Source organism: Bufo bufo, chromosome 9, assembly GCF_905171765.1.
Source record: "Bufo bufo chromosome 9, aBufBuf1.1, whole genome shotgun sequence".
NCBI lineage: Eukaryota > Metazoa > Chordata > Amphibia > Anura > Bufonidae > Bufo > Bufo bufo.
The window spans coordinates 193,604,705-193,629,454 of NC_053397.1; the positions used below are offsets into that span (position 1 = coordinate 193,604,705).

Consider the following 24,750-nt stretch of genomic DNA (forward strand, 5'->3'; position numbering starts at 1 on the left):
ACGTGGCTCTTGACACCCTCGTGACACTATCTCAGTAAAAAAAGAAAAATATATTTTGCGCATTTAGGGGTGTTTTAATTTGCTTTTAATTTATTTAGTTCAGCTAAAAGTATGTCAGACAGAGAAGTGCCAGGCCGTGCACAGGGGAGTGTCAGATGCATAAATAATTCTGGCGCAGGCACAGGTCACAGCAGAGTAAGGGGGTGTGGCAGCAGGAGTTTCTTCCCGAGGCCTCAGGTCCACATGTCAGCTAGCGGTCGTGTCTTGACCAGCAACCCAGCGGTTCTTGATTGGTTGGCTGGAACTTTGACTTCATAGCAAGTGACAGCAGCACCAGCACCTGAGTCTCTAGTCGCTGATGAGCAGCTTTCTTCACCCGCATAGTGAAGAAACTATTTACCAGCAGCAGCAGGTAGACCTGGAGCAGGACCTGAACCAGCAGGTGGAGGCATACTTTGATAGCACCCTGCCAGCCATCATAGAAGATCCGCTGGACTACTGGGCAGCCAAACTGGATTTGTGGCCGCAACTGGTCGAGTTTGCCCTGGAAAAGCTGTCCTGCCTGGCCAGTAGTGTGGCATCAGAGCAGGTATTTAGTGCAGCAGGGGCCATAGTTACCCCAAGAAGAACTCTGTCCATCCAAAATGTGTAGAGACTTACTTTTGTCAAGATGAATCAGACGTGGATCAGCCAGGATTTCCACCCACCAATGCCTGATGCATCAGATTAGATCATCCATCTCCACACTGTCACCATGCCACTCTCTGGTGTCATGCTGCTTCTGCTGTTGCTGCCATGTCCACACTATGTCACCATGCCACTTTGTGCCCTCCTGATGCTGCCATCTCCACACTATGTCACCGTGCCGCTTTGTGGACTCCTGATGCTGCCATGTCTATACTATGTAACCTTGCCACTCATTGGTATCATGCTGCTGTTGCTGCCATCTCCACACTATGTCACCTTGCCACTAGTGTTGAGCGCGAATATTCGAAAAGCGAATATTAATCGTGAATATCGCAACTTCGATAAATTGCGAATATTACGAATACATTGCTATATATTCGTTATATCGAATATTCGTCATTTTTTACATCTGAACAAATGATTCCTCCCTGCTTAAAATGCTTGTGGTCAATGAGTCAGGCATACTCCTCCCGACAAGCGTCCCCGTCACCATGGGAACACCTGGTGGTTAGAATATATCATCAGATCTGAGTTAGATCGTGAAAACTCAAATCCAATGGTATATTCTAACACAGAGGCGTTCCCATGGTGATGGGGACGCTTGAAGTTAGAGTATACCAACAGGCGCATACATACTGGCCCCCTGCTGCCTGGCGGCATCTGACCTCTGACAGGGCACTGTGATCCACACAATTAACCCCTCAGGTGCCGCACCACGTCTGACTCCCTGGTGTTTCCCAGTGCCCCCCCCATCCCCCCCACTATTAAAATCCTTCATGGGCAGTGCGCCCTAACCCCCCCTCACCAGTATTACAATCATTGGTGGCCAGTGCGGATCCCCCCCTCCGTATTAAACATCATTGCTGGCAGTGCGCTGACAATCCCTCCCCTCCGTATTAATCATTGCTGGCAGTGTGCCCTCAATCCCCCTCCCTCCCCAGTATTACAATCATTGCTGGCAGTGCGCCCTCAACCCCCCTCCCTCCCCAGTATTAATCATTGCTGGCAGTGCGCCCCCAATCCCCCCTCCCTCCCCAGTATTGCAATCATTGCTGGCAGTGCGCCCTCAATTCCCCCTCCCTCCCCAGTATTAATCATTGCTGGCAGTGCGCCCCCCCCCCCATCATCGATGGCAGCGGCAGTTCCGATCGGAGTCCCAGCAGTGTAATGCTGGGGCTCCGATTGGTTACCATGGCAACCAGGACGCTACTGAAGTCCTGGCTGCCATGGTCAGTTAGTCAGCATTGTACTTACCTGCGCTGGGGCCGCCGGGCGCTCCTTCTTCTCAAACTCACAGGTCTGTGTGGCGCATTGCTATAAGCACACGCCGCACAGACCTGTGAGTTTGAGAAGAAGGAGCGCCCGGCGGCCCCAGCGCAGGTAAGTACAATGCTGACTAACTGACCATGGCAGCCAAGACTTAAGTAGCGTCCTGTTGCCATGGTAACCGATCGGAGCCCCAGCATTACACTGCTGGGTCTCCGATCGGAACTGCCGCTGCCACCAATGATGGGGGGGGGGGCGCACTGCCAGCAATGATTAATACTGGGGAGGGAGGGGGGATTGAGGGGGCACTGCCAGCAATGATTGTAATACTGGGGAGGGAGGGGGGATTGGGGGCGCACTGCCAGCAATGATTAATACTGGGGAGGGAGGGGGGGTTGAGGGCGCACTGCCAGCAATGATTAATAGTGGTGAGGGGGGGCGCACTGCCAGCAATTATTAATACTGGGGAAGGGGGGGGTTAGGGTGCACTGCCAGCAATGATGTTTAATACGGAGGGGGGGATCCGCACTGCCACCAATGATTGTAATATTGGTGAGGGGGGGTTAGGGCGCACTGCCAGCAATTATTAATACTGGGGAGGGAGGGGGGATTGAGGGCGCACTGCCACCAATGATTGTAATACTGGTGGGGGGGTTAGGGTGCACTGCCCATGAATGATTTTAATAGTGTGGGGGGGCGGGGGGCGCACTGCTGCCCGGCGGCACCCGACCTCTGACAGGGTGCTGTGATCCGCACAATTAACCCCTCAGGTGCGGCACCTGAAGGGTTAATTGTGTGGATCACAGTGCCCTGTCAGAGGTCAGGTGCCGCCAGGCAGCAGGGGACCAGTATGTATGCGCCTGTTGGTATACTCTAACTTAAAGCGTCCCCATCACCATGGGAACGCCTTTGTGTTAGAATATACCATAGGATTTCAGTTTTCACGATCTAACTCAGATCCGATGGTGTATTCTAACCACCAGGCGTTCCCATGGTGACAGGACGCTTGTGGGGAGGAGTATGCCAAAGGGTTTTAACTGTACTGTTTGGAGAAAAAAAAAAAGACGAATATTCTAAAAAATGTCAAAACGAATATATTCGCTATAGTGCTATATATGAGTTTTTTAGAATATTCGTCTTTTTTCAACATCTAAAGTCATGATTCCTCCCTGCTTCTTGCTTGTGGGCCAATGACTCATTGACCCACAAGCATTTTAAGCAGGAAGGAATCATTTGTTCAGATGGAAAAAATGACGAATATTCTAAAAACGAATATATAGCAGTATATTCTGTAGTGCTATATACTCGTTTTTGACCAACATCTTTTTTCGCATAAAAATTCACATTATGCGAATTTTTTATTACAGATTTTTCACAATAAAACGAATATCTCAAATACGAATATTCGCGAATGTATGACGGATATTCTACCATATATTCGCGAAATATCACGAATTCGAATATTGCCCCTGCCGCTCATCACTACTTGCCACTCTGTGGTTTCCTGATGCTGCCATCTCCACATTATGTCACCGTGCCACTCTGTGGCCTAATCATACTGCTACTGTCACCTCCATACTTTGTCATTGTGCCACTTTGTGGCCTCCTGATGCTGCCGCCACCTCCAGACCCTGTAATTGTGCCACTTGGTGGTCTCCTCATGCTGCTTCCACCTCACCACTATATCATAGAGCCACTCTGTGGACTTCACATGCTGTTACCACACTCCCCACTCTATAATGGGGTTGCTATTGTCCTTGTTTTGCCTTCTTGAAATCACCATTTATTTGACCTTTCTTCTGATCGGTCAGAAGAAAGGAAAAATGAGATGCACAACAGATCCTGTTTGTGTAGCAGCTGTAAGGCCTGTATGGTCGCATCAGAATTGGCTTATGATTTGGTAGCCAAAAGCAGGAGTGGTAGCCAAAACACAGAAGACATGCAAATATTCCATTCACGTGTCATCTCTGTTTTAGATCCATTCCTGTTTTTTTTTTTTGCATTACCAATACTGAGCAAATGCTGACCGAGTGAAGGCGGATGCTCCACAGACAGGATCCGTTTTTTGGGGGTTATTGTTCTGACGGATCAGAAGAAGGGCAAAATAATCAGTGATTTCAACACAAACTTACTGCTGACACCCTCTCCACTCTGTCGGGGGGGGGCTCTACTTGTATAAACGTTTAATAGAACAGATTCTGTAGACATCTATGTGGAATCATGATGAGGCTGTAAAAGGAGTGCGCTTCTTCTTGGGACTAACATCGACCTGTAAGGCTGAGTTCATACTTGAGTTATTTGATCAGTTTTGACCCCATGACTGCCCAAATAAGTGAAGTGTGCAGTGATTCTAAGAGCGACGCCTGTCATCTGCATGTCATACGGACTCACAGTATTATTTCACTACGCCAGCACACTCCCCATGCGTGTTACTGCAAGGCACAGTGTTCTACATCAGTATAAAGGCTCTATGCAGCCCGGAAATAACCGTTTTTAATCGCGATTTGTCGCGTATATATTCGGACGAAGTAAATTTTTTCTGAAAATTCAGCGAACCGGCCAAATCAAATTTTTTAGAAATTCGCTCATCTCTACTGAACACCATGATCTACTGTCTTTATCAGTCCCATAGAGAGTAAATGGGGTGGCAGTACATATGTGCGATGGGAGGTGTATGTGTGGGGGTAATATTTATTTTTACAATTTTTTTATTGGCTACTTCAAATGCAAAATGCTGACTTATCATACTTATAATTAAGTGGAATAATTATTAAAAAATTCTGGCAATATTTCATACAAAAATTAAAGCAATTGTCCCATCAGGACAACCCATGTCCTGTCCTATAAGGGCACTTGGATGTCATAGAGAGGAGTCCTCAGGAAATGAACAGCCTTCTAGCGATAACTGCAATAGTCATAGGTAAGCTTTTATTTAATGTATACATTTATACACAGTATACAGTACAGACCAAAAGTTTGGACACACCTTCTCATTCAAAGAGTTTTCTTTATTTTCATGACTATGAAGGCATCAAAACTATGAATTAACACATGTGGAATTATATACATAACAAACAAGTGTGAAACAACTGAAAATATGTCATATTCTAGGTTCTTCAAAGTAGCCACCTTTTGCTTTGATTACTGCTTTGCACACTCTTGGCATTCTCTTGATGAGCTTCAAGAGGTAGGTCGACTGAAATGGTCTTCCAACAGTCTTGAAGGAGTTCCCAGAGATGCTTAGCACTTTTTGGCCCTTTTGCCTTCACTCTGCGGTCCAGCTCACCCCAAACCATCTCGATTGGGTTCAGGTCCAGTGACTGTGGAGGCCAGGTCATCTGGCGCAGCACCCCATCACTCTCCTTCATGGTCAAATAGCCCTTACTTTCAAATTTTTCCAAATTTTTCGGCTGACTGACTGACCTTCATTTCTTAAAGTAATGATGGCCACTCATTTTTCTTTACTTAGCTGCTTTTTTCTTGCCATAATACAAATTCTAACAGTCTATTCAGTAGGACTATCAGCTGTGTATCCACCTGACTTCTCCTCAACGCCACTGATGGTCCCATCCCCATTTATAAGGCAAGAAATCCCACTTAAACCTGACAGGGCACACCTGTGAAGTGAAAACCATTTCAGGGGACTACCTCTTGAAGCTCATCAAGAAAATGCCAAGAGTGTGCAAAGCAGTAATCAAAGCAAAAGGTGGCTACTTTGAAGAACCTAGAATATGACATATTTTCAGTTGTTTCACACTTGTTTGTTATGTATATAATTCCACATGTGTTAATTCATAGTTTTGATGCCTTCAGTGTGAATCTACAATTTTCATAGTCATGAAAATAAAGAAAACTCTTTGAATGAGAAGGTGTGTCCAAACTTTTGGTCTGTACTGTATATTTATAATTTTATTATTTTTGCGTGCTGTCTATAGTCACCGCCAGTCTCCCAACTTCCACAGTCCTCATCTAAAGTCATTGCGGCATTCTCTCTGAGTGGGCGAAGGCACTAATGACATTAATAATCTTCAATAATCTTCTAACAGTGAAGTGTATGATGGATGCATGCCCTGTAGACTCTCTTGCATATAATAAATTGGGACATCGAGTATTGTCATTTACAGAAGAGGTCAGAGCCTAGGGGTTTCCAAGTGACTTTTCTTATTCCTTCTGAAACTGGAAGATCCCCCCGTCACTCTCTTCTAGGTGATCTCAGTGGATATTTATTTCTTGGATAATTAATTTTGATAACAAGCTGTCTGAATTCCCCTCTCCACATTCTCTTTCCCCTACCATCCATCACACTCCCAGCTCACATCTTAATATATTATGTGAATAATTAGGACAAAAGCAATGAGCTGTCAACACGTCTCCAGGTCCTTATATTAGTGAATGCCGCTCACTTTGTCTCTCTCAACCCCAATGTCTTTGGGACTAAGTCTTTGTTTGCTTAGAATAATATTATGTCACTTTGTCCCATTCCCTTCTTTGTAGAATATTAATGCATCTTAATGGGGAAAAATTAAGTCTTAGCACTTTGGCAGTAGCAAAAAGTTTGTATTCTATTTAATAATGGCTAAATAGAAATACTTTTCAACAAACGTTCTACTTGGGTCTTGGGGTGTATGCTTGAAAAATTATTTTCCTTGGGCAAAACTCACCATAAGCAATTAAGAATTGGCTTATTTTTTTTTATGAGTGTTCTTAAAGGGTTTGTCTCATCATGGACAATGAGGGCATATGGCTAGGATATGCCCCCATTGTCTTATAGGTGCGGGTCCCATGTTGCTGGCTTGGCTATTTCCGTCGGCCCCATAGAAATGAATGGGAGCGGGGGCCGCGCATGCGTGGTACGCTCCCATTCACTTCTATGAAGAGCCAGCTTGGTAGTGGCCGGACTGAAGTCATCTAGCCACCACCTTGTGGGGCTCCATTCTCGATATAGGTGCGGGTCCCAGCGGTGGGACCCACACCTATAAGACAATGGGGGCATATCCTAGTGATATGCCCCCATTGTCATGATGAGACAGCCCCTTTAAGCACTTGGAAATCCTGAAAAACTGTTTTAAAGTGCACCTGTCATCATGATCAATCTTATTACCCTATTACCATCTTGTGAAAATCGGTTGTGGCATTCCTGAGAAAAAAGAACTTGCATTCCTTATGTAAATAAGGCTTCAGTGAACCAAGGGGTATGGCCAGGACTGGGAAGCTGGGGGACTAAGGTGCGCTGAGGCTAGGTCCTGCCCCAGCGTGTGCTGCAGCTCTCAGCTTCATAAAGAATAAAGTATTCTTTCATAAATCTATATATCAACCTGCTCTGCTCCGTCTGCTCTATAACAAGTTGCCTGCTGAATGCTTTGTATTTCACTAGTAGGTCCTCTTTAATCCAAACATTTTGACACCTAGATAATGAGCTTTGATTAGTTTTTGAGGTTTGATTTTGTAGTTTAGAGGCAAGCATCAAACCCAAAAAGTCCCACTCGAATAAATACCACTGTAATAGCTGTGGCATGATCAGTAATTACTGTTACTGTGAACAATTAGCACGTTGAAGATGAAATGATCTCCAAAAGGCATAAAGTTAAATAAAGATGGCAAATTTCTTTTGTATTTTAAGCAAAAACTTTTTTTTTCCATCTTTTACATTTTCAAAATAAAAAAGGAAAGGGCCTGAAGCAAACCTTTGGGCATCCTGAATGGTTAATACCTACTAGCACCCCCTTCGGCAAGTATCACGGCTTGTAGTCGCTTTTTGTAGTTAGCCAAGAGTCTTTCAATTCTTGTTCGAAGAATTTTCATCCATTCTTCATTGCCAAAGTCTTTTAGTTCTGTGAGATTCCTTTTTTAAGGTCTTTCCACAGATGTTCAATGATGTTCAGATCAGGGGACTGTGAGGGTCATGGCAAAACCTTCAACTCGCACCTTTTGAGGTAGTTTCAGGTTGCTATTTCCGCAGTTTGAAAAATAATTAAGGAGTGGCAGTTGACAAGAACTGTGGAGGTCAAGAGAACGTCTGGAAGAGAAAGAAAATTGACAGCTGCTCGTAGGATTGCTAGAAAGGCAAATCAGAACCCCCGCTTGACTGCAAAAGACCTTCCAGAAGATTTAGCAGAATCTGGAGTTGTGGTACATTGTTCTACTGTTTAGCGACATCTGCGCAAATATGGCCTTCATCAGAAGAAACCTCTCCTGCATTCTCCCAAAAAAGTGACCATCAGAAGATTGCAAAAGAATGTCTAAACAAGCCTGATGCATTTAAAAAAAAAAATCCTGTGGATCTATGAGCTTAAAATAGAACTCTTTAGCCACAACTCTTTGGGTTTATGTTGTTGCCAATAGAACGGGGAACATTTCACGAGTAGAGGGAAGAATGGATTCAATGAAATTCCAGCAAATTCTGGAAGCAAACATAACACCAACTGTAATAAAGCTGAAGTTGAAATGAGGATGGCTTCTGAAAATGGATAATTATCCGAAACATGCCTCAAAATCCACAATAGACTACTTCAAAAGGCTCAAGTTGAAGATTTTACCATGGCGCTTACAGTCCCCGGAGCTGAACATCATTGAAAATCTGTGGATAGACCTCAAAAGAGAAGTGCATGCAAGACGGCCCAGGAATCTCACAGAACTGGAAGACTTTTGCAAGGAAGAATGGATGAAAATCCCTCAAACAAGAATTGAAAGACTCTTGGCAGGCTACAAAAAGTGTTTACAAGCTGTGATACTTGCAAAAGGGAGTGCTACTAAATACTAACCATGCAAACTTTTGCTTTGGGCTATTCTAATTTTTTGCTATTTTAAAAATTTTAAAGATTAAATTTAAAACAAAAATGTTTCTGCTTAAAATACATTTGCTCACATCGTATTCTTGTAGCAATTGAGCAACATGATTGACTACATCACTGTAAAACATTCTCCGTGCTTCAAAAATAAACCTCTTGGAATGAAGAAGATCATTATCAGGTATTCCGGAAAATACTGTCAAGAGATATATCTGTTACAGTACACTCAATGTCCATACTAGTGATAAGATAAGGTCCCAATATAGAGATGATAAAAAAGAGCTAATATAACCAGCAAAATATCTACCATCTAGTCTTCAGGCTTCATTAACTTCTATTAGGATAACACTTTCCTTTTGACTTACTTAAACTAACCATATTTGCCAAAGAGGAAATAGGTAAATCAGAAGCTATGTATTAATGAACTAACCCCCCTGCCCCACTAATTTTATTAACCAACTATAATTCTATGAAAAAAGCCATGAGAGACCTCAGAGTGACTTGCCAGGATTTAAAAAAGACATTTTGACGCTATAATGTCCACCTATAAATCAAGAAGAAACTGCAAAACTTCCTTTCTTACCTTTTTTGTCCTGACATATGCCAAGTTGAGTTGATTGTAATGACCAGAAAAAAACAAGTTTTGTGCAATATTTTCTTGGGAGTTATTTCTGCAATATGTTTCTACAATATGTGTCTAAGCAATATGTGGAGAACCAGCGGTTGAGTTGTGAGTTGAAGCCTGTTAAGGGTTATGCATGAATATCGTGATACTGTATCGAATTTGTATCGCAGGAAATTGGAGTCCCTAAAGAGATCTTCTGGGATTACTATGGTTTTTAACAGATAAGTTCATGTAGTTGCTCACCTCATGTATATCTTTCCCATTCTTTTCCCACTTTTCTTCAATTTGGACTCTCCTGGCCCGTTTTCACCATGTAAACCAATCCCTCTGGTTTGTTTCCATCCTGTATGTAGCACTTCCTGTTTCTATATACAACCAAACCCATAATGCACTTCTCCTTTAACTTCCCCTAACAATGTCCAGCTAGTCTATAGCTCCTTCCACCCAGCTAGTTACATAGGCACTCATGTCACTGCCCCCCCCATGGACATAACATCACAGGAAAAAAGGAAGAGCTGCATAGACATAGAACGGGAGATAGGAGCAATGAAGGTAAAAGAAATGCACTACAATATTAGCTTCATAAATGATTATTTTTAAGTATTTTGATGCAAATTGGAAAATCCCTTTAAGGGAATTTGCAGAAAGATAGCCACCCCCTCACCCTTGTTGTCCGCTGTAACCTTAGCATTTTATTTAAAATTTGTTTTAAAAATTCTATCGGCCCAATTCTTTGTGTGGATTGTAACACATAATCCATTACTGACAAAGGAGGGGGTTAAGATGGTTTCATACAGTACTTTAAATGCAAACAGAGATGGTCCATGCCATGCCTTGTTTTACAAATGAGCAGGACTGGCCGGCTTAATCTATATTGATTTATTGATTGAATGAATTTAAGGATTTAATGAGTTTTGGAAATAAATATGAAAAGTAATTCCTTTCGCTAAATATTACAATACAAAATCAACTTAGAAAACATGAGCTGTTAGCCACACAGATCTTAGTGAACACTTCAATCTAACTTTTCTTTTTTCTCCATTAGCCATTTTACCACCTTGTTGCCATAGAAAAACACTTCCGCTCAGGAGTGTTGCTGGTGATGTCACCTGCTCTGATGGGCCGGCTTTAGTGCTGCCAGTTTACAGATTAAGGCAGCGCTAAAGCGTGCTCATTAGTGCCGGTGACGTCACCGGGCTCACTGCTGGGTGGAAGCCTCCGCCTAGCAGTCCCTAAGGAGAGCCCGGTACATTGCACAGGGCAAAGGAAAGCATTGGTGCATGAAATGCTCTGATACTCATATCAGGAGGGCCAGAGAGGTGACAATGGGGATATCTCCAGGTTCAGAGCTGAACCCCTTTAAAAATGTTGCCTTTAGTTAAAGGGGTTTTCCAGGATAGATACTGATGATCTATCATTAGGATAGGTCATCAATATTAGATTGGTATGGGTCCGACACCCAGCACCCCCACTGATGCACTGTGTAGTGGGGGCGCCAGAATACTGCGGCTCAACTCTCATTCAATTGCATGGTAACTGACCTGCAGTACACTGGTGCAGTGGACAGACTCTTCTGTCCATGACCTACCTTGATATTGATGACCTTTCCTTAGGATAGCTCAAACAATTTCAAACAAGTCCCTGAAAACCCCTTTAACAGATGCTGCTATACACACTACAAAAAACAGAACATGTGTGAAAATGCCTTTGCCTAATTTTTTTTAAATCTTTCAAATCTAAAAACTTTTTTATTACATTTCTACACTTCTGTTCAAATCGCATATGGATCAACAGCATCACATACATTAGTAAAGGGGAAAGATTTTATCCAGCTGACATTTATCCGTGCAAAATAATACCCTGCCTTAGGATCTTAAACTGCCGAAAATCACCTGTTATGGTGACATTTCCCGAAGCCGCCCGCCCGCATCAACCAGCCTTTTCGACTTCTGCTCCCTATGAATTTAAGGAATCAAATGTTTCCATTTCTCCTTTTAAAATATATTTTTACTGGAATCTGCTCGAAGAAAAGTACCAGCAAACTCTCTGAAATTTTAATACACTGGCTTTCGGCTCCTTTGACATACTGCCTGTCTTGAGAGGTCGTAATGTTTCCTGGTCCATCAAGTCCACTTTTTTCTGCAAAATGTCAAAATAAAAGGCAAATGCTAGAATTGTGTTGATGGGTTGAGTGTTTGAGGCTCAGCCAACAAAGTGACAGGGTCAGACAGTTGTTAAGAGGGGAAATGTGGCCATCACACACTTGCTCACATGAGGCCCTCACATTTACATCATATTTTTGGCAAAGAAAAATCCAAACATAAAACTTTAAGTCACTTCAACTGCAGAGTAAACAAGAGCCAAAGAAAACTCAGAGATGACAGGGCTTCTTGTTAAAGGGATATGCATTTGAATGAAAATTCTGCTTTTATATACCATTTCTTCTCCATGAACTACATACTAGTGATGAGCGGCAGGGGTCATATTCGAATTTGTGATATTTCGCAAATTTTTTTACAAATATTTGTCGAATATTTGCGAATTCGAATATTCGTTATATTCTACATTCTTTTTTTTAAATTCATTTTTAGAATATTCCTCATTTTTTCGATCTGAATACATGATTCCTCCCTGCTTCTTGCTTGTGGGCCAATAAGTCATTGGCCCACAAGCAATTTAAAGGGAACCTGTCATGTGGATATTTGATTATAATCTAACTAATTATATACAATCATTAACTACTAAAAAGTACCTGAGATGTATTCACTTACTGGTGTGACAGATGGTTACCTCATAATACACACACAGAGATGCCACATGCCGCATGCCGCATGCTAATGAGCTGATTTGAGTCCGGCGTGATGTCAGTGAGTCCAGCATATTTTTAATTCAGAGCTCTAGCCACTCCCCTGCCCACCTGCTGCTGATTTATATGGAAAATAACTGTCAATCAGCAGCAGGTAGGCGGGGAGAGTCAGGAGCTCATGAATATTCATGACTCATCATTATCAGCTGGAGCTTTTCAATACAAGATGTTGGAAGATTGACTGGGTCAATTAAAGAAAGTGACCTAGCATTTTGCTAAGAGAATCAGTCACTTATTTATGTTGCCCTTAGTTAGGACACCATAAAACTGGTGACAGGTTCCCTTTAAGCAGGAAGGAATCATGACTTCAGATGGAAATAAATGACGAATATTCTAAAAAAGGAATATATAGCACTATGTTGAATATAGTGCTATATATTTGTTTTTTAGAATATTCGTCATTTTTTTCCATCTGAAGTCATAATTCCTCCGAGCTTTATTTGCTTGTGGGCCAATGACTCACTGGGAGGGAGGGTATGCTGATTGGCTGGAATGTGTCGGCTGACTGTGAGGTACAGGGTCAAAGTTTGCTCAATGATGATGTATAGAGGGCGGATCGAACATCGCATATGTTCGCCCGGCGTGGCGAACGCCAACAAGCTATGTTCGCCGGGAACTGTTCGCCGGCGAATAGTTCAGGACATCTCTAAATGCAAACAGTTTAATGAAATCAATTTATAACAGTATGTAGTGAGCTCCCCCTAGTGGCAGCTGCAGACAGTCCGAATATTAAAATTTCACATTATGTAGGAGATTTGGATGAGGAATCGATGAGTTCTGCCTATTATAAAAATATATTTTAAGAGATTCATTGGCAAATAAACTTTGATCTAGATTTAAGAAAACAAAATGTCAGAAGTTCCCATTTAGAAAACCATTTTCATATACCTTCTTAGAGTATTCTTAGTTAACATAAAAGGTTTTAAGATCCCAATCTTTTGAATGTAGTTAAGAGTGGTTACAAAGAGGATCTTTTGCTCTGGAGGGCCTGTCCTGTCCTGCATTACAAAGAGAACCCACTGATTGGAATTGGCATTGTGTAATGCTTTATTTACCCTGTGGTGGCGCTGCTGAGATATGAAACACTTGCTGACAGGTTTCCTAATAGATTATAGATCACAGCCGCTTATAATCAAGGGATCCTTCTAACAAGTAGGGCTTTACCAATCCATTATCATGACCATTGCGGAAGCAGATCCTCTGCCCTTGCATCGCTAAGTTCAGCAGAGCATGCGCCAGATTGGCAGGACCAGGCGAGATGTCCGGCCTTGTCAATCAACAGGCAGATGTTGGGTGTCTTGCTAATGAGACAAATCAATTTGTCAAAATCAATTAGCTCATCCCTAGTAATGTAGTAACAAATTTATATGATCACTTTGTTTATGACAGAAAGCATTGGCCTTAGGTCTCATGCACTCGGCCGTACTGTAGGTCCGCATCTGATCTTCATTTTTTGCAGATGACACATGGACCCCTTCATTTCTATAGGTCTGCAAAAAAACAAAAAAACAAAAAACGAACAAGGATAGTCAGTTCTAGTGAAGAGAGTGTGAAAGTTGCATTAGTGTCCATATTATGCTAACCACAAAACGGATACAGTAGCGTGCATCTAGGCTTATTTGCAGAATTGAGCTCCCTTTTATTGTTGGTTGTGGTAAATGCGGTGAACTTATATACATGAAAGCCAATGCACAAATGTTACTTATTTTACCCCCAAATGTAATTTCTACATTTTACATTTCAGCAAAAACAAGTCTAAGAGTAAAGTTTATACATTTTAATGGGTGATTCTACTTTATGTCTTATTTATGCTAACTTTTTGCCCTAGACTAAATCTGTCATTATAGCGGCCGAAAAATTATAACGAGCAGGAATGTGTTTAATTTTTATTTTTAACAAGTTCTTCACTGTACAAGTTCTCAGGTCCAAAAATCGAACAAATGCTTGTGGGCGTGCCTCCAAAATCAACATGCATCAATTTGCGGCTGCCTGGGTTGTCTAGTTTGCGACTCTTGGTCTTTTAAGTTTGTGTTTTTTTCCCCATGAAAATCTGCAAACTATTCTACACAGTGTTTAGTTCATGAGCTCAAAACTCTCGTACGGAAACATTCTTGCAATGCAATGCAAAACTTACCACATTGTAATCTTTAGAGGAAATGTGTCACCATTTTTTTTTTCTATCAGTTAAAACTAGATAGCCGAGCTAAAATTGACTCTGATAACACATCACATTATCTCGTGCCATCTTGGGACAAAAGCCATTGCAACACCTTGAAAGAGTTCATTTTTTACTTAATGCGTTAACCATCAAGTTTAGCTTGGCTGCATCTGTAAAGCCTTTCATTATGGGCTCTAGCAATGTGTGATTCCGCAATCTGACCGCCAGTCCAGACTTTGCTCTCCTGTGTAAACACAAAGGGCATATTTTCTTCAGAGATGTTATAAGTACAGTGGCAGGCAAAAGCTTAGGCACCCATGGTCAAAATTAGTGTTACTGTAAACACTTAAAGGAAATGTGTCACCAAAATTTTTATCTACCAATTAAAACCAGATAGCAACACATCTCCTTTTATCTAAACTGATTTTATTTTCTGATTGTAGATTTTTTTTAATTTTTTTATTTCCTGAACATAATTACGGGGGCAGCCATCTTGCTTGAGCTGTTTTTAACAGTATTTAGAGAGCATTAAGAAAATTGCTTTACGGCAGCCCCATGGGCCATAGACACAATATTCTGGAGTGGACCTCATTGACTTCTATGGGAGGGCATGCTCTGTGACCTGTGCAGAGGAAAGAATAGATAAGCTTTGGCAATTGCCTATAGCGAATGGCAGAACCTGCCTTATCTATACACAAAGGTGGTATTACAGGCAGGATTAGAATGACAGATAAGCAGATAACTGTACAGACCAAGAAGTGGCACCTATTATTAGGCTTAGTGGCCAGTGTGAAAACTGCAGGATTGTATGTTGTTTTTGGTTAAGTATAGATAACATGGAAAATTAAAAATAACATCACCAAAAATTATTTAAAAACATAACTTACTTGTACACAATAGGTTATTTTCTGATGACACATTCTCTTTAAGTTAGCGAAATACAGATGTAGTAGAGTTAACACTCATGCTTTATGAGATGTGTTATTTAAACTAAATGCGTTAAGCAAACACCTTCAATTGCTTTTTAATGGCTTTTGTTTCAAGATAACGCGATGAGTTAAGAAATTTCAGTTAAGAGTTTGAGTGTTAACCCTGCTACATCTGTACCTTGATTGACCCTCAGTTTCTTACCAGATATCTCATCTATTCCCATGCCACCACTCCATACAACTCCAAAACTCCATGTCCCATACAACCGTGTTCTTTCGTACATGCCCTTCATCTTTCAATGTCTGTTACAAATGCACTATCACTGAATGCAGCCCGAGAAAAGACCCAGGGGGCTCAAAGCTTTTCTCACAATATGAACTATAACTGATTCCTTGCATGGCACACATGTTATGCTGAAAGCCGCGCCAACGCAACAAGCACGTTACAACCGTTTCCTTACTTGATGTGAACAGTCCAGGCACACCATGCATAGTGCAATCCTTATTGACCTCCTCCTGTGCGTAGATCAGTGATCTCATGAGCTGTAACAGACAGTGGCAGAGGAGCACTTAAGATATTTATGTCCTATGTCCTACTGGAACCACCATGAGCACAGCATGGCCTCCCTTTATCCCCTTATCTTGTTGGCTGTCATTAGTTTCCGAAATATGTATGAAAGCTTCCAGTAAGACGAGCAATGGCTTATCCTAGGTAGACTAAAGTAGAACCGCAGGAGGAATACAAAGGGTGATGTAGAGTTTGGAAGAGAAGAGGGGGCCTAAAGTGCTTCATGGGTTGCATGCTCTTGATGTTGTCTTTCTTGAGTGCCGTAGAGGACACTAAATTATAATGTGCAGCAAATGGATCAATTTTCTTCACTCTCATTCCACTTGTGTGTGTAAAGGCATAGCAGTGTATCGACTACAGGACACCAAGGGCACATAAGCAATTGAGCACCCATCATTGTCACTTTTTATTAACTCCATCAATGCCATAACTCGCCATGCGCTGAGCTCCCCGGCATATTTTCCTCATTACAACCTTTCCTCATATCATTTCCCAATGCACAAAGTATCTCATCCTCCTCACTTTCCTTGCATATCCACCCCTCCCCTCTTCCTCTCCCTACTATATTATTATACAGGAACAACCTCTATTTTAGCTATAATTTTCTTTTGAAATGAAAGCAGCCCATTTCATCCCAGACTACCCAGCCATTACTGCTGACAGCACAGAAACCTATTTGTAGGAAGAATATAATTATGGAAACATTATATTGGTGTAAACATTTTTAAAACATCCACTTATCATAGAGAGAGAGAGCGCTTTTCAGCACCACCCCCGGTGGACAGCGCCAGAGCTCAGAAACCCATTTTATAGCAATCCTTTACAATTTCTTCTACGCAATTAAATGATATCTTATTTTTAATTAAACTAACAAAATGACTTTGGATTTGGAGCTTAATGCACTAAAAATAGCTATGTCTGAGCATAAACCATGCCAATCCCTATCAGATCATTGCTTCTTAAGAATTGGGCTAGTGCTTGCTGAAGGGTCAGATGTGAAACAGTTTTTTTTTTTTTTTATAACAAATCCTAAATCAGATTCCTAATCAGCAGCATTTATAGCTCCATAGATCACAGAGGAACAAAGAAAACAAGCTTGGCTAATGTTCCCTCAATGGCTGTTAACTACATTGCAGCCCAGAGGCGTAACTTGATGCTTCCAATGCAAAAATCTGCATCAGGCCACCAATGCATTGTTTATAGTACTGGCCTCCCCATAGGGGCACAGGAACATTTTGCACCTTCTCAGGCTCCAGGGTCAAGGTGTATCCACAACCTGTGCACATACCCCACTGATACTACTTTATAGTTACTCCCATTCTACTACTGTCTTGTGTAATATGCCTATTAAACGCTTGCTGGCTAACCATTGACTATATATGACTGGGTGGTCAGCACATATCTCTGCACAGACATTTCTAATCATAAATATTTCTCAGTGTCCCTGCCTTCCCCATCACTGTATATATAGCGCTCAACAGCTGCAATGCATAGACACCAGGAAGCGGCATTGCCCCACTCCCAGTGGTCATGTGATCGGTAGGGAATGGGAGTCTTAGCGGACCCAGATCTACAGTGAGGCTGTGCAGCCTTGTACAATATCACTGGGTGTTAAATTTCCCCGGCAACTGGTGCTAATATGTCAGCCCCAGTTATAGGAGAAATCAGCAATAATTAAGTAAAAATGCAACATTAAATGTAAATGTATGACCTTATGGGGGGCACAAGGTGTAAAATACAAAATAAATAAAAAACAAAGACAAAATAAATAAATAAATACAATAAAATACTCCACCACACTTCACCCATGGAGACCATAACCCATACATTCCATATATCAAAATGACCATATAGAAAGTAAACATAATTGAACAAATATTTTAGTTGCACCCTAATAAATAAATAAAAACTTTTTTACATTTTCCTGGCTATAAAAGATAAAAACAATAAAATACTAAAATAACAAAAATAAAGCCTCATCTATCACTGGGAAAAGGTGCAAAAAGTATTTGCATAATTGAACAGAATTTTTTTTTTATGGTTTTCAAGGATCAGGTACTAAAAAATTTAAAATGTGACTGGTTAGAAAGGGGGGTAAATAACCTAGTCTTGAACTGGTTAATGACCTTTTAGAGGGTTTCCAGGTTAGAATTGTAAAGCGCTGCGGAATATGTTGGCGCTATATATAAATTAAGAGTATTATATTATATTATTGAATTGCAATATTTGCAGATAATACTAAGCTCTGCAGAGTACTCCACACAGGGGAGCATAATATAATATTACAGAGTGATTCAGGAAGCTGGAGGCTTGGACGTAGAAATGGAAAATTATGTTCCATGGTGAGAAACGTAATATGGGCCATACAATTTGTACAAATATGTTTTGAGTAGTAAAACACTGGGTAAAACTGCCACTGAAAAAGACTTGGGGATATTAGTTGACACTTAACTTTAGTGACCAATGCCAGGCAGCTGCTGCCAACTTTGCCAAGACAAGTAAAATTGTTGGATGCATCACAAGAGGCATAGATGTTCATGACAAGAACATAGTTTTGCCTTTATACAAATCACTAGTCAGATCACACATGACATACTATACACAATTTTGGGCACCTGTGTACAAGAAGGACACAACGGGTGTAGAGGAGAGCAAGCAAGGTAATGGTTGGCTTTTAGTACCAAGAGAGGTTTCCCATCTTGGGATTATTCCGTTTGGAAAAAAGACTTCTCGTACAAATATATAAATAGTAAATATAGAGATTTTTCTAGTGCACATATTACACCTAGATTTGTAACCAATAAAAGTGGATTTGTGATCTAGAGGAAAGAAGGGTTCATCATTAACACAGGCAAGGATTCTTTACTGTAAGAGCAGTCAGACTATGGGGTCTCCATGCCACAGGATGTTGTGATAGTTGATTCATTCTACAAATTCAACAGGTGCCTGTCTCCTATTCTTAAAACTATAGGGTGTCATTTACAAACAGAAATTTGACTATTATCAGCGTATTTCTGGCGCAGATTACGCCGCAAAGGTCTAAAAAAAGGGGCTGTGGTGTGGGCGGGGAAGGGGTCGGTTGGCAGACCCGTCTCATTTATCATTTTCTACACCCGTTTTAGTAGTAGAAAATGGTCTAAATTGAATCCAGCAAGGAAGCTGGCGTAGATTTAGATCGGTGGTGGATGTGCCAAAGATATGTAGAGGCCACCGCCTTCATAACTGTAGCAGATCCATGGCCAATGCACGGGGTTATTAAGACCAGCATCTAAAGCGCTTGTCTTAATAAATGACTCCCATAATGCTACAAGTAATGGGTACTAGAGTTCTGGAGGTGGGACGTTGATCCAGACTTTTATTCTGTTTACTAGATTATAGGTTGGACTTGAGAGACCTGTGTCTTTTTTTTAACCTTATCCGCTACGTTACTACGTTACCTTATTGTAGATCTAATTTCTCCTATTTATAGCAGGGTTAAATCATTTGCAGTCAATTTTCACCAGTATTCACCTGAAGAAGTTAACATGATTGGATATTTGCTTCTGCAGGGTATATAAACAGGAGCTAATATCTTATTTTGGTGCACACAGCCGCCTTTGTCATGTTAGCTGCACTCCAGAAAGATAGACTTTTTCCAAAATTGATTTTTAGATGTGCATGTCCAAACTTGAATTTTCATTTTAAAGGGAAGGGAATGAAATATGATGTACGGCAGCAGAATATGAAATGCGCTGCTATAATCTAAGCAGCTTCTCTCCTTGCAGATGTACCAGAAAATGCTCCCATTGTTAATGTAATGTAAACACCCACTAGATCGCGGCTAGAGAATTGTTTGGCTATTCCAGGGAACTAATTTAACATCTAATACACAAATAAAGTGATATGATAATATTTCTCGTACAAGCAGACATTACCTGATCTTCTATTATTCAGTTTCATTCTATCCGGATATCAAAAGATTTCCATATGCCTATATTATGCAAAACATGATTTTAAGCATTCGGTTATTGTGTTTGTCTCTACCTAGGTTGTTTGCATTGGATTTATTTATTTCGTAATGTAATTCTTCTCCATGTTTTTTTTTCTCTTTCTCCACATTGTCATAGGGTGGAATGATTGCCCTCCTGCTGTGCATCCTGTGCCTTCTCCTTATTTTATATACTAGACGACGCTGGTGCAAGAGGAGACGTGCACCCCAGCCCCAGAAGAGTGCAAGTGCGGAAGCCGCCAATGAGATCCACTACATCCCTTCAGTGCTTATTGGAGGTGGCCATGGACGAGAGAGTCTCCGGAATGCGCGTGGACAATCCACCCATCCCGGTGGCACGCTTGGGATCCGTGAAACCCCTATCCTTGATGGTTATGAATACGATGTCACTGAGCTGCGTCATCATCTCCAACGGGAGTGCATGAATGGTGGGGAAGATTTTGGCAGCCATGTGTCCCGTACTCTGGACTCCCTTCATGGATGCAATGATAAGAACACCATGGACCTCACTCCTGGTGTGTTTTCAATGACAGGGAACGTTGCATTAAACCACAAGTCATCAAATCCCATGCGCTGAGATTTGATGGCTTGTCTTTGGTTTTGTGTCTATGTCTATGAGTCTCAGTTGTGGCTAGCAGATGGTTATATTGCCAGAGGGAAAGGCAGCTAGTCTCTGCTTATATCCAAAGTTTCAGGGAAGGAAACTAGCACTCAGCTACCCACTGTGGGTGGCAATAAAGCATTTGACAGTGTACAGAGATTTATGGCACTCCACAAGAAGTCTTAGGCCTCATGCACACAGCCGCAGTTTTTGCAGCTCGGGTGCGGACCCATTCACTTCAATGGGGCCACAAAAGATTCAGACAGCACTCTGTGTGCTGTCCGCAATCCGTTGCTCCATTCCATAGCCCCGCAAAAAAAATATAACATGTCCTATTCTTGTCCGTTTTGCGGACAAGAATAGGCATTTCTGCAATGGGCCGCCTGTTCCGTTCCACAAATTGTGGAAGGCACACGGGCGGCTTCCGTGTTTTGCAGATCGGCAATTTGCGGACCGCAAAAAAACTGAACGTTCGTGTGCATGAGGCCTTATGCAGTGAAGAAAGATACTTGGAATAAAGATGGTCTTCACTGCATGTGACTTCTTGTGGAGTGCCATAATTCTCTGGACTCTGCTTTTATCCATATCATCACTGACAGTTGGCAGAGCCTTAGGGTTCCTTTACACGGGACAATTTAGCAGGTGATTGTTGGAAAGTTTTCGTTTCTTCCCAGCAAGCGCCTGCTCATTGGTGAAAGAGACCACTACATTTACATGGAGTGATCTCCTCCACAGTACGGGGAGGAGCGATCGATAATGCTGAGAGATTTTACCAGAGCTTGTTTAGTCAAAAGAGTTTTAAGTGGCTCACAATGTTAAAAACAAATGTATAATGTACTCACCTTTTAAATTCAGCATTATCTCTATACCTTGAGTTACTAGATTTCCCTAGTGGGGCTCCTTTGTACATAGGGCAAATACTGCTGCTGCATTTGGCCCCGTGGCAGCACAAGCATTTAGTAAAAAGCAGTGACCACGGACCATCAAATGTCATGGCCACTTCTTCATAATGACGTGCATTCCCCTTTAAAGGGGTTGTCCTGCCATATATAGATGACCTATCATCAGGATAGGGCATCAGTATCTGATTGGCAGGGGTCCAACACCCGGCACTCCCACCGGTCAGCTGTTTGAAGAGGAGGGGGCGCTCCATACACAAGATACCCCTTTAAAGGCTATGGACCTCTTTGGGGCAGTTTTTTTCATTGCATTTTACTCATTTTGGGCTGAAAATAATTTTGTTCAGTTGATCTCTATTAAAAAAAAATCAACAGGTTTTTTTTTATACAGTCTTTATCTGTAGACTACATGTATCTTGTTTTCTGTTTTATAGTCTACTCTGATGGCTCAATGTCCTTATCTCTAATCTCCTGACACTCTCCTAAAACACTCATGTAAGCTGTATTCTTAGCAGTTTGATAAAAAAAAAAAAATAGAATGACTGTTTATGAGCTGTCAGAAGTTCAGAGATAAGGACTCCACATCAAGCCGTCAAAGCAGCCGCTTGACAGATTCATTGTGAGGCAGATAGCAATATTCTGTAGATGTTGTGAAAGTAAAAGATGTAGAGGAAAAGCAGTTTTTTTTATTATTTTAATTTAAAATTTTTAATACAGACCATTTAAAAAAAAGATTTTAGTCCAAACTGAGTAAAATGCAATGATAAACAAAAATTGCCCTTAAAGTTGACCATGGCCTTTAGAAATTACTAAGGAACCTTAGGGCTTGAACCAACACCCTTTTAAGGCGGCCCAGTCTAAACGCTGTATGGGCCTCCCATGCAGCGGAGAGCAGGGGCTCGGCTCTTACATGAGAGCTGCGCTTCTGTTCTAATAGCCTGGACAGGCAGGAGCACAGATTCTGGCTATTTAACCCCTTTCATGCAATGGGGCCCACCTCATATAAGCGCTTACAGAAGGAGCCGACTCCCTGTGTCTCCCATCTGCACCCCACTCCCATCTGCAATAAGTTCGTGGGGTGCTGATGTCAGTACAGGCAGGCTGAGACCTATTGTGGGCCCCAAACCTGCCTCCAGTTTTTTTACAGCAGGCTGCACTTCTCTGGAGCAGTCTGCTGGTAAGTGTCGGTATAGCACTGTCAGAATAGTTCATTGTATTTTATAAACAATCAAAATATTGCCTATTATAGTCCCTTTGTGGGACTATTAAATAGTTTTAAAAAAAAATAACATTTATTAACAAAAAAATTCCAATAAAAAATGCACTTTTTTCCATGGAAAAAATGCTTTTCATTGGAGAAATTGCAAAACTTCACTACAAAATTATCGTGCAATTTATCCCGTTCGCTCAACCCCATAAAAAAAGCCAGAATTGCTGCTTTTTGCTTAGTCACACAAAAAGAACAGAATAAAAAGCAATCAAAAAGTGTTATGTATCCCAAAATGATACTAATGAAATCTATAAGTCAGCTTGCAAAAATCAAGCCTTCACACAGCTCCAGAGGAAGAAAAATAAAAAAGTTATGGGTCTTGGGATGCGGCGATGCAAAAACATTTACTTTCTTTTTTTTTAGAAATGGTGTTTTATTGCACAAAAGTAGTAAAACGTAAAAAAGCTATATTTATTTGGTATCACTGTAATCATACTGACCCAGAGAATAATACTATCATGTTATTTATGCCGTAAAATGAACGCCACAAAATTTATAATGTAAAAACTCAATGGCAGTATTTCCGTTTTTCCTATCCCTCGCTTGGAAACAGTTAATAGCAGTTAATTAGTAAGGTATGCGTACCCCAAAATGCCACAGTTAAAAATTACAACTTATCCCTCAAAAAAAAGCTCCCATAGGGATACATATACTGATAAAAAAAAAAAAAGGTATAGCTCTTGGAAGGCAACAATAAAAAAATAGAAAAAAAAAATTGCTTGGTCAGTAAGGCCAAAAACAGGCTGATCACTAAGGGGTTAAAAACCATCAGGATCATCCTTGCTAAACCAGGCTGGTAGAGTTGTTCCTGTTGATTAAAGTAAAACGTGTCTTGTAAAAATCGGTTGTGGTGTTCCCGATAAAAATGCAAATGAGGACTTCAGTTCACTGAGGGTGGAGGTTAGTCCCTTAGTGCACCTCAGCTTCTCAGATTTCCAATGTTGGACCTGCCTATCAGACCAATAAGCAACCAATTTTCACAAGACATTTTAATCAATTTAATTATCAGGACAACATCCTACCAAGCAGTTTGCCTAGTTTGATTAGGGGTTAATCCTGCTGATTGGTGCTCTTTAAGGCTATTTTGTAGAAATGTATATTTTGCTACTTGACATTTTAGAAATGTTTTTTTTCCTTAGTCTTTTAAGAGAACGAAGAAAAGATTTGCCATTTAGTACCATCCTTGCTAGGCGTGCTTTGTCACCTGTAAACTTTGCTGGGAAGAAATACTTAGAATAATGGAAGCCATGCTGTTCTCCAAAACACTTTTTGGATAGATAAGTGTGTGCTGCTTTTTTGTGCTTTTTCCACTCCTATAAAAGCAGTAGATTTATTTTTCTCTATCTAGAGCAGCGCTTTTGCCGCCAAAGTGCTCCTCATTCTACTTAAAATGCATGCCCCAGAGGCATCATTATATGTGCAATTCTTCATCCTGAAGTTCCATCAATACTTAGAGAAAAATATATAAAAAAAATGAAAAAGTCCAAAAAATATATATATTGCACTTCCTTTAGATTGTTTGACGGCAGAAGGTTATATCAGTGTTATTGACAATCTTCATATCACAGCGCTATAAATATGATTCCAGAGAGAAAAAAGCAGGGTTGGTATCTTCAAAGTAAAATTTATCATCAGGGTTTATGTGCAGAACTGGAGACAGCTGTATGAATCTTCATCCCATACCTGCAGGACCTTCATGTTAGCTGATCAGAAGCCTTAAAGTTCCCATTTATCTCAGCAAAGGCCGCCAAAATGGGATGTCTCATGAAGACAACCCCTTTTAAAACCAAAAGTGACCCAGCTATGTGTGCAGAATAAGACAGCCATGCATAAAGCAATGTAGTATTATATGACAGCCAATGGCATAACTAGAAATGACTAGGCCCCACAGCAAATTTTTTAATGCCCCACTTCCATCAGGTTCCTTGCAACTTCCTCCTGTGCAACCCCCGCTTCTCTCAGACCAGGCCCTGCAGCCGCTACGTCCATTTCCTACAAGTATAGACTGTATGTCATGTCACAGCACATACAGTACATTGTATAATACTGTTAAGGGGGCACTGACAATAAAATCTTCCATTGCTCCTCCTGGGTGGGCCCCTCCT

At 41.2% G+C, this 24,750-nt stretch overlaps 1 protein-coding gene across 1 annotated transcript in view; it reads left to right on the forward strand.

The window, feature by feature from the left end:
* ASTN1 (astrotactin 1) overlaps positions 1–24,750 on the forward strand; it is a 519,295-nt gene that overhangs the window by 285,484 nt on the left and 209,061 nt on the right. The window contains exon 3 of the mRNA XM_040408285.1: positions 19,994–20,390. Coding sequence (XP_040264219.1) covers positions 19,994–20,390 — 397 coding nt within the window. The remainder of the gene's footprint in view (positions 1–19,993; positions 20,391–24,750) is intronic.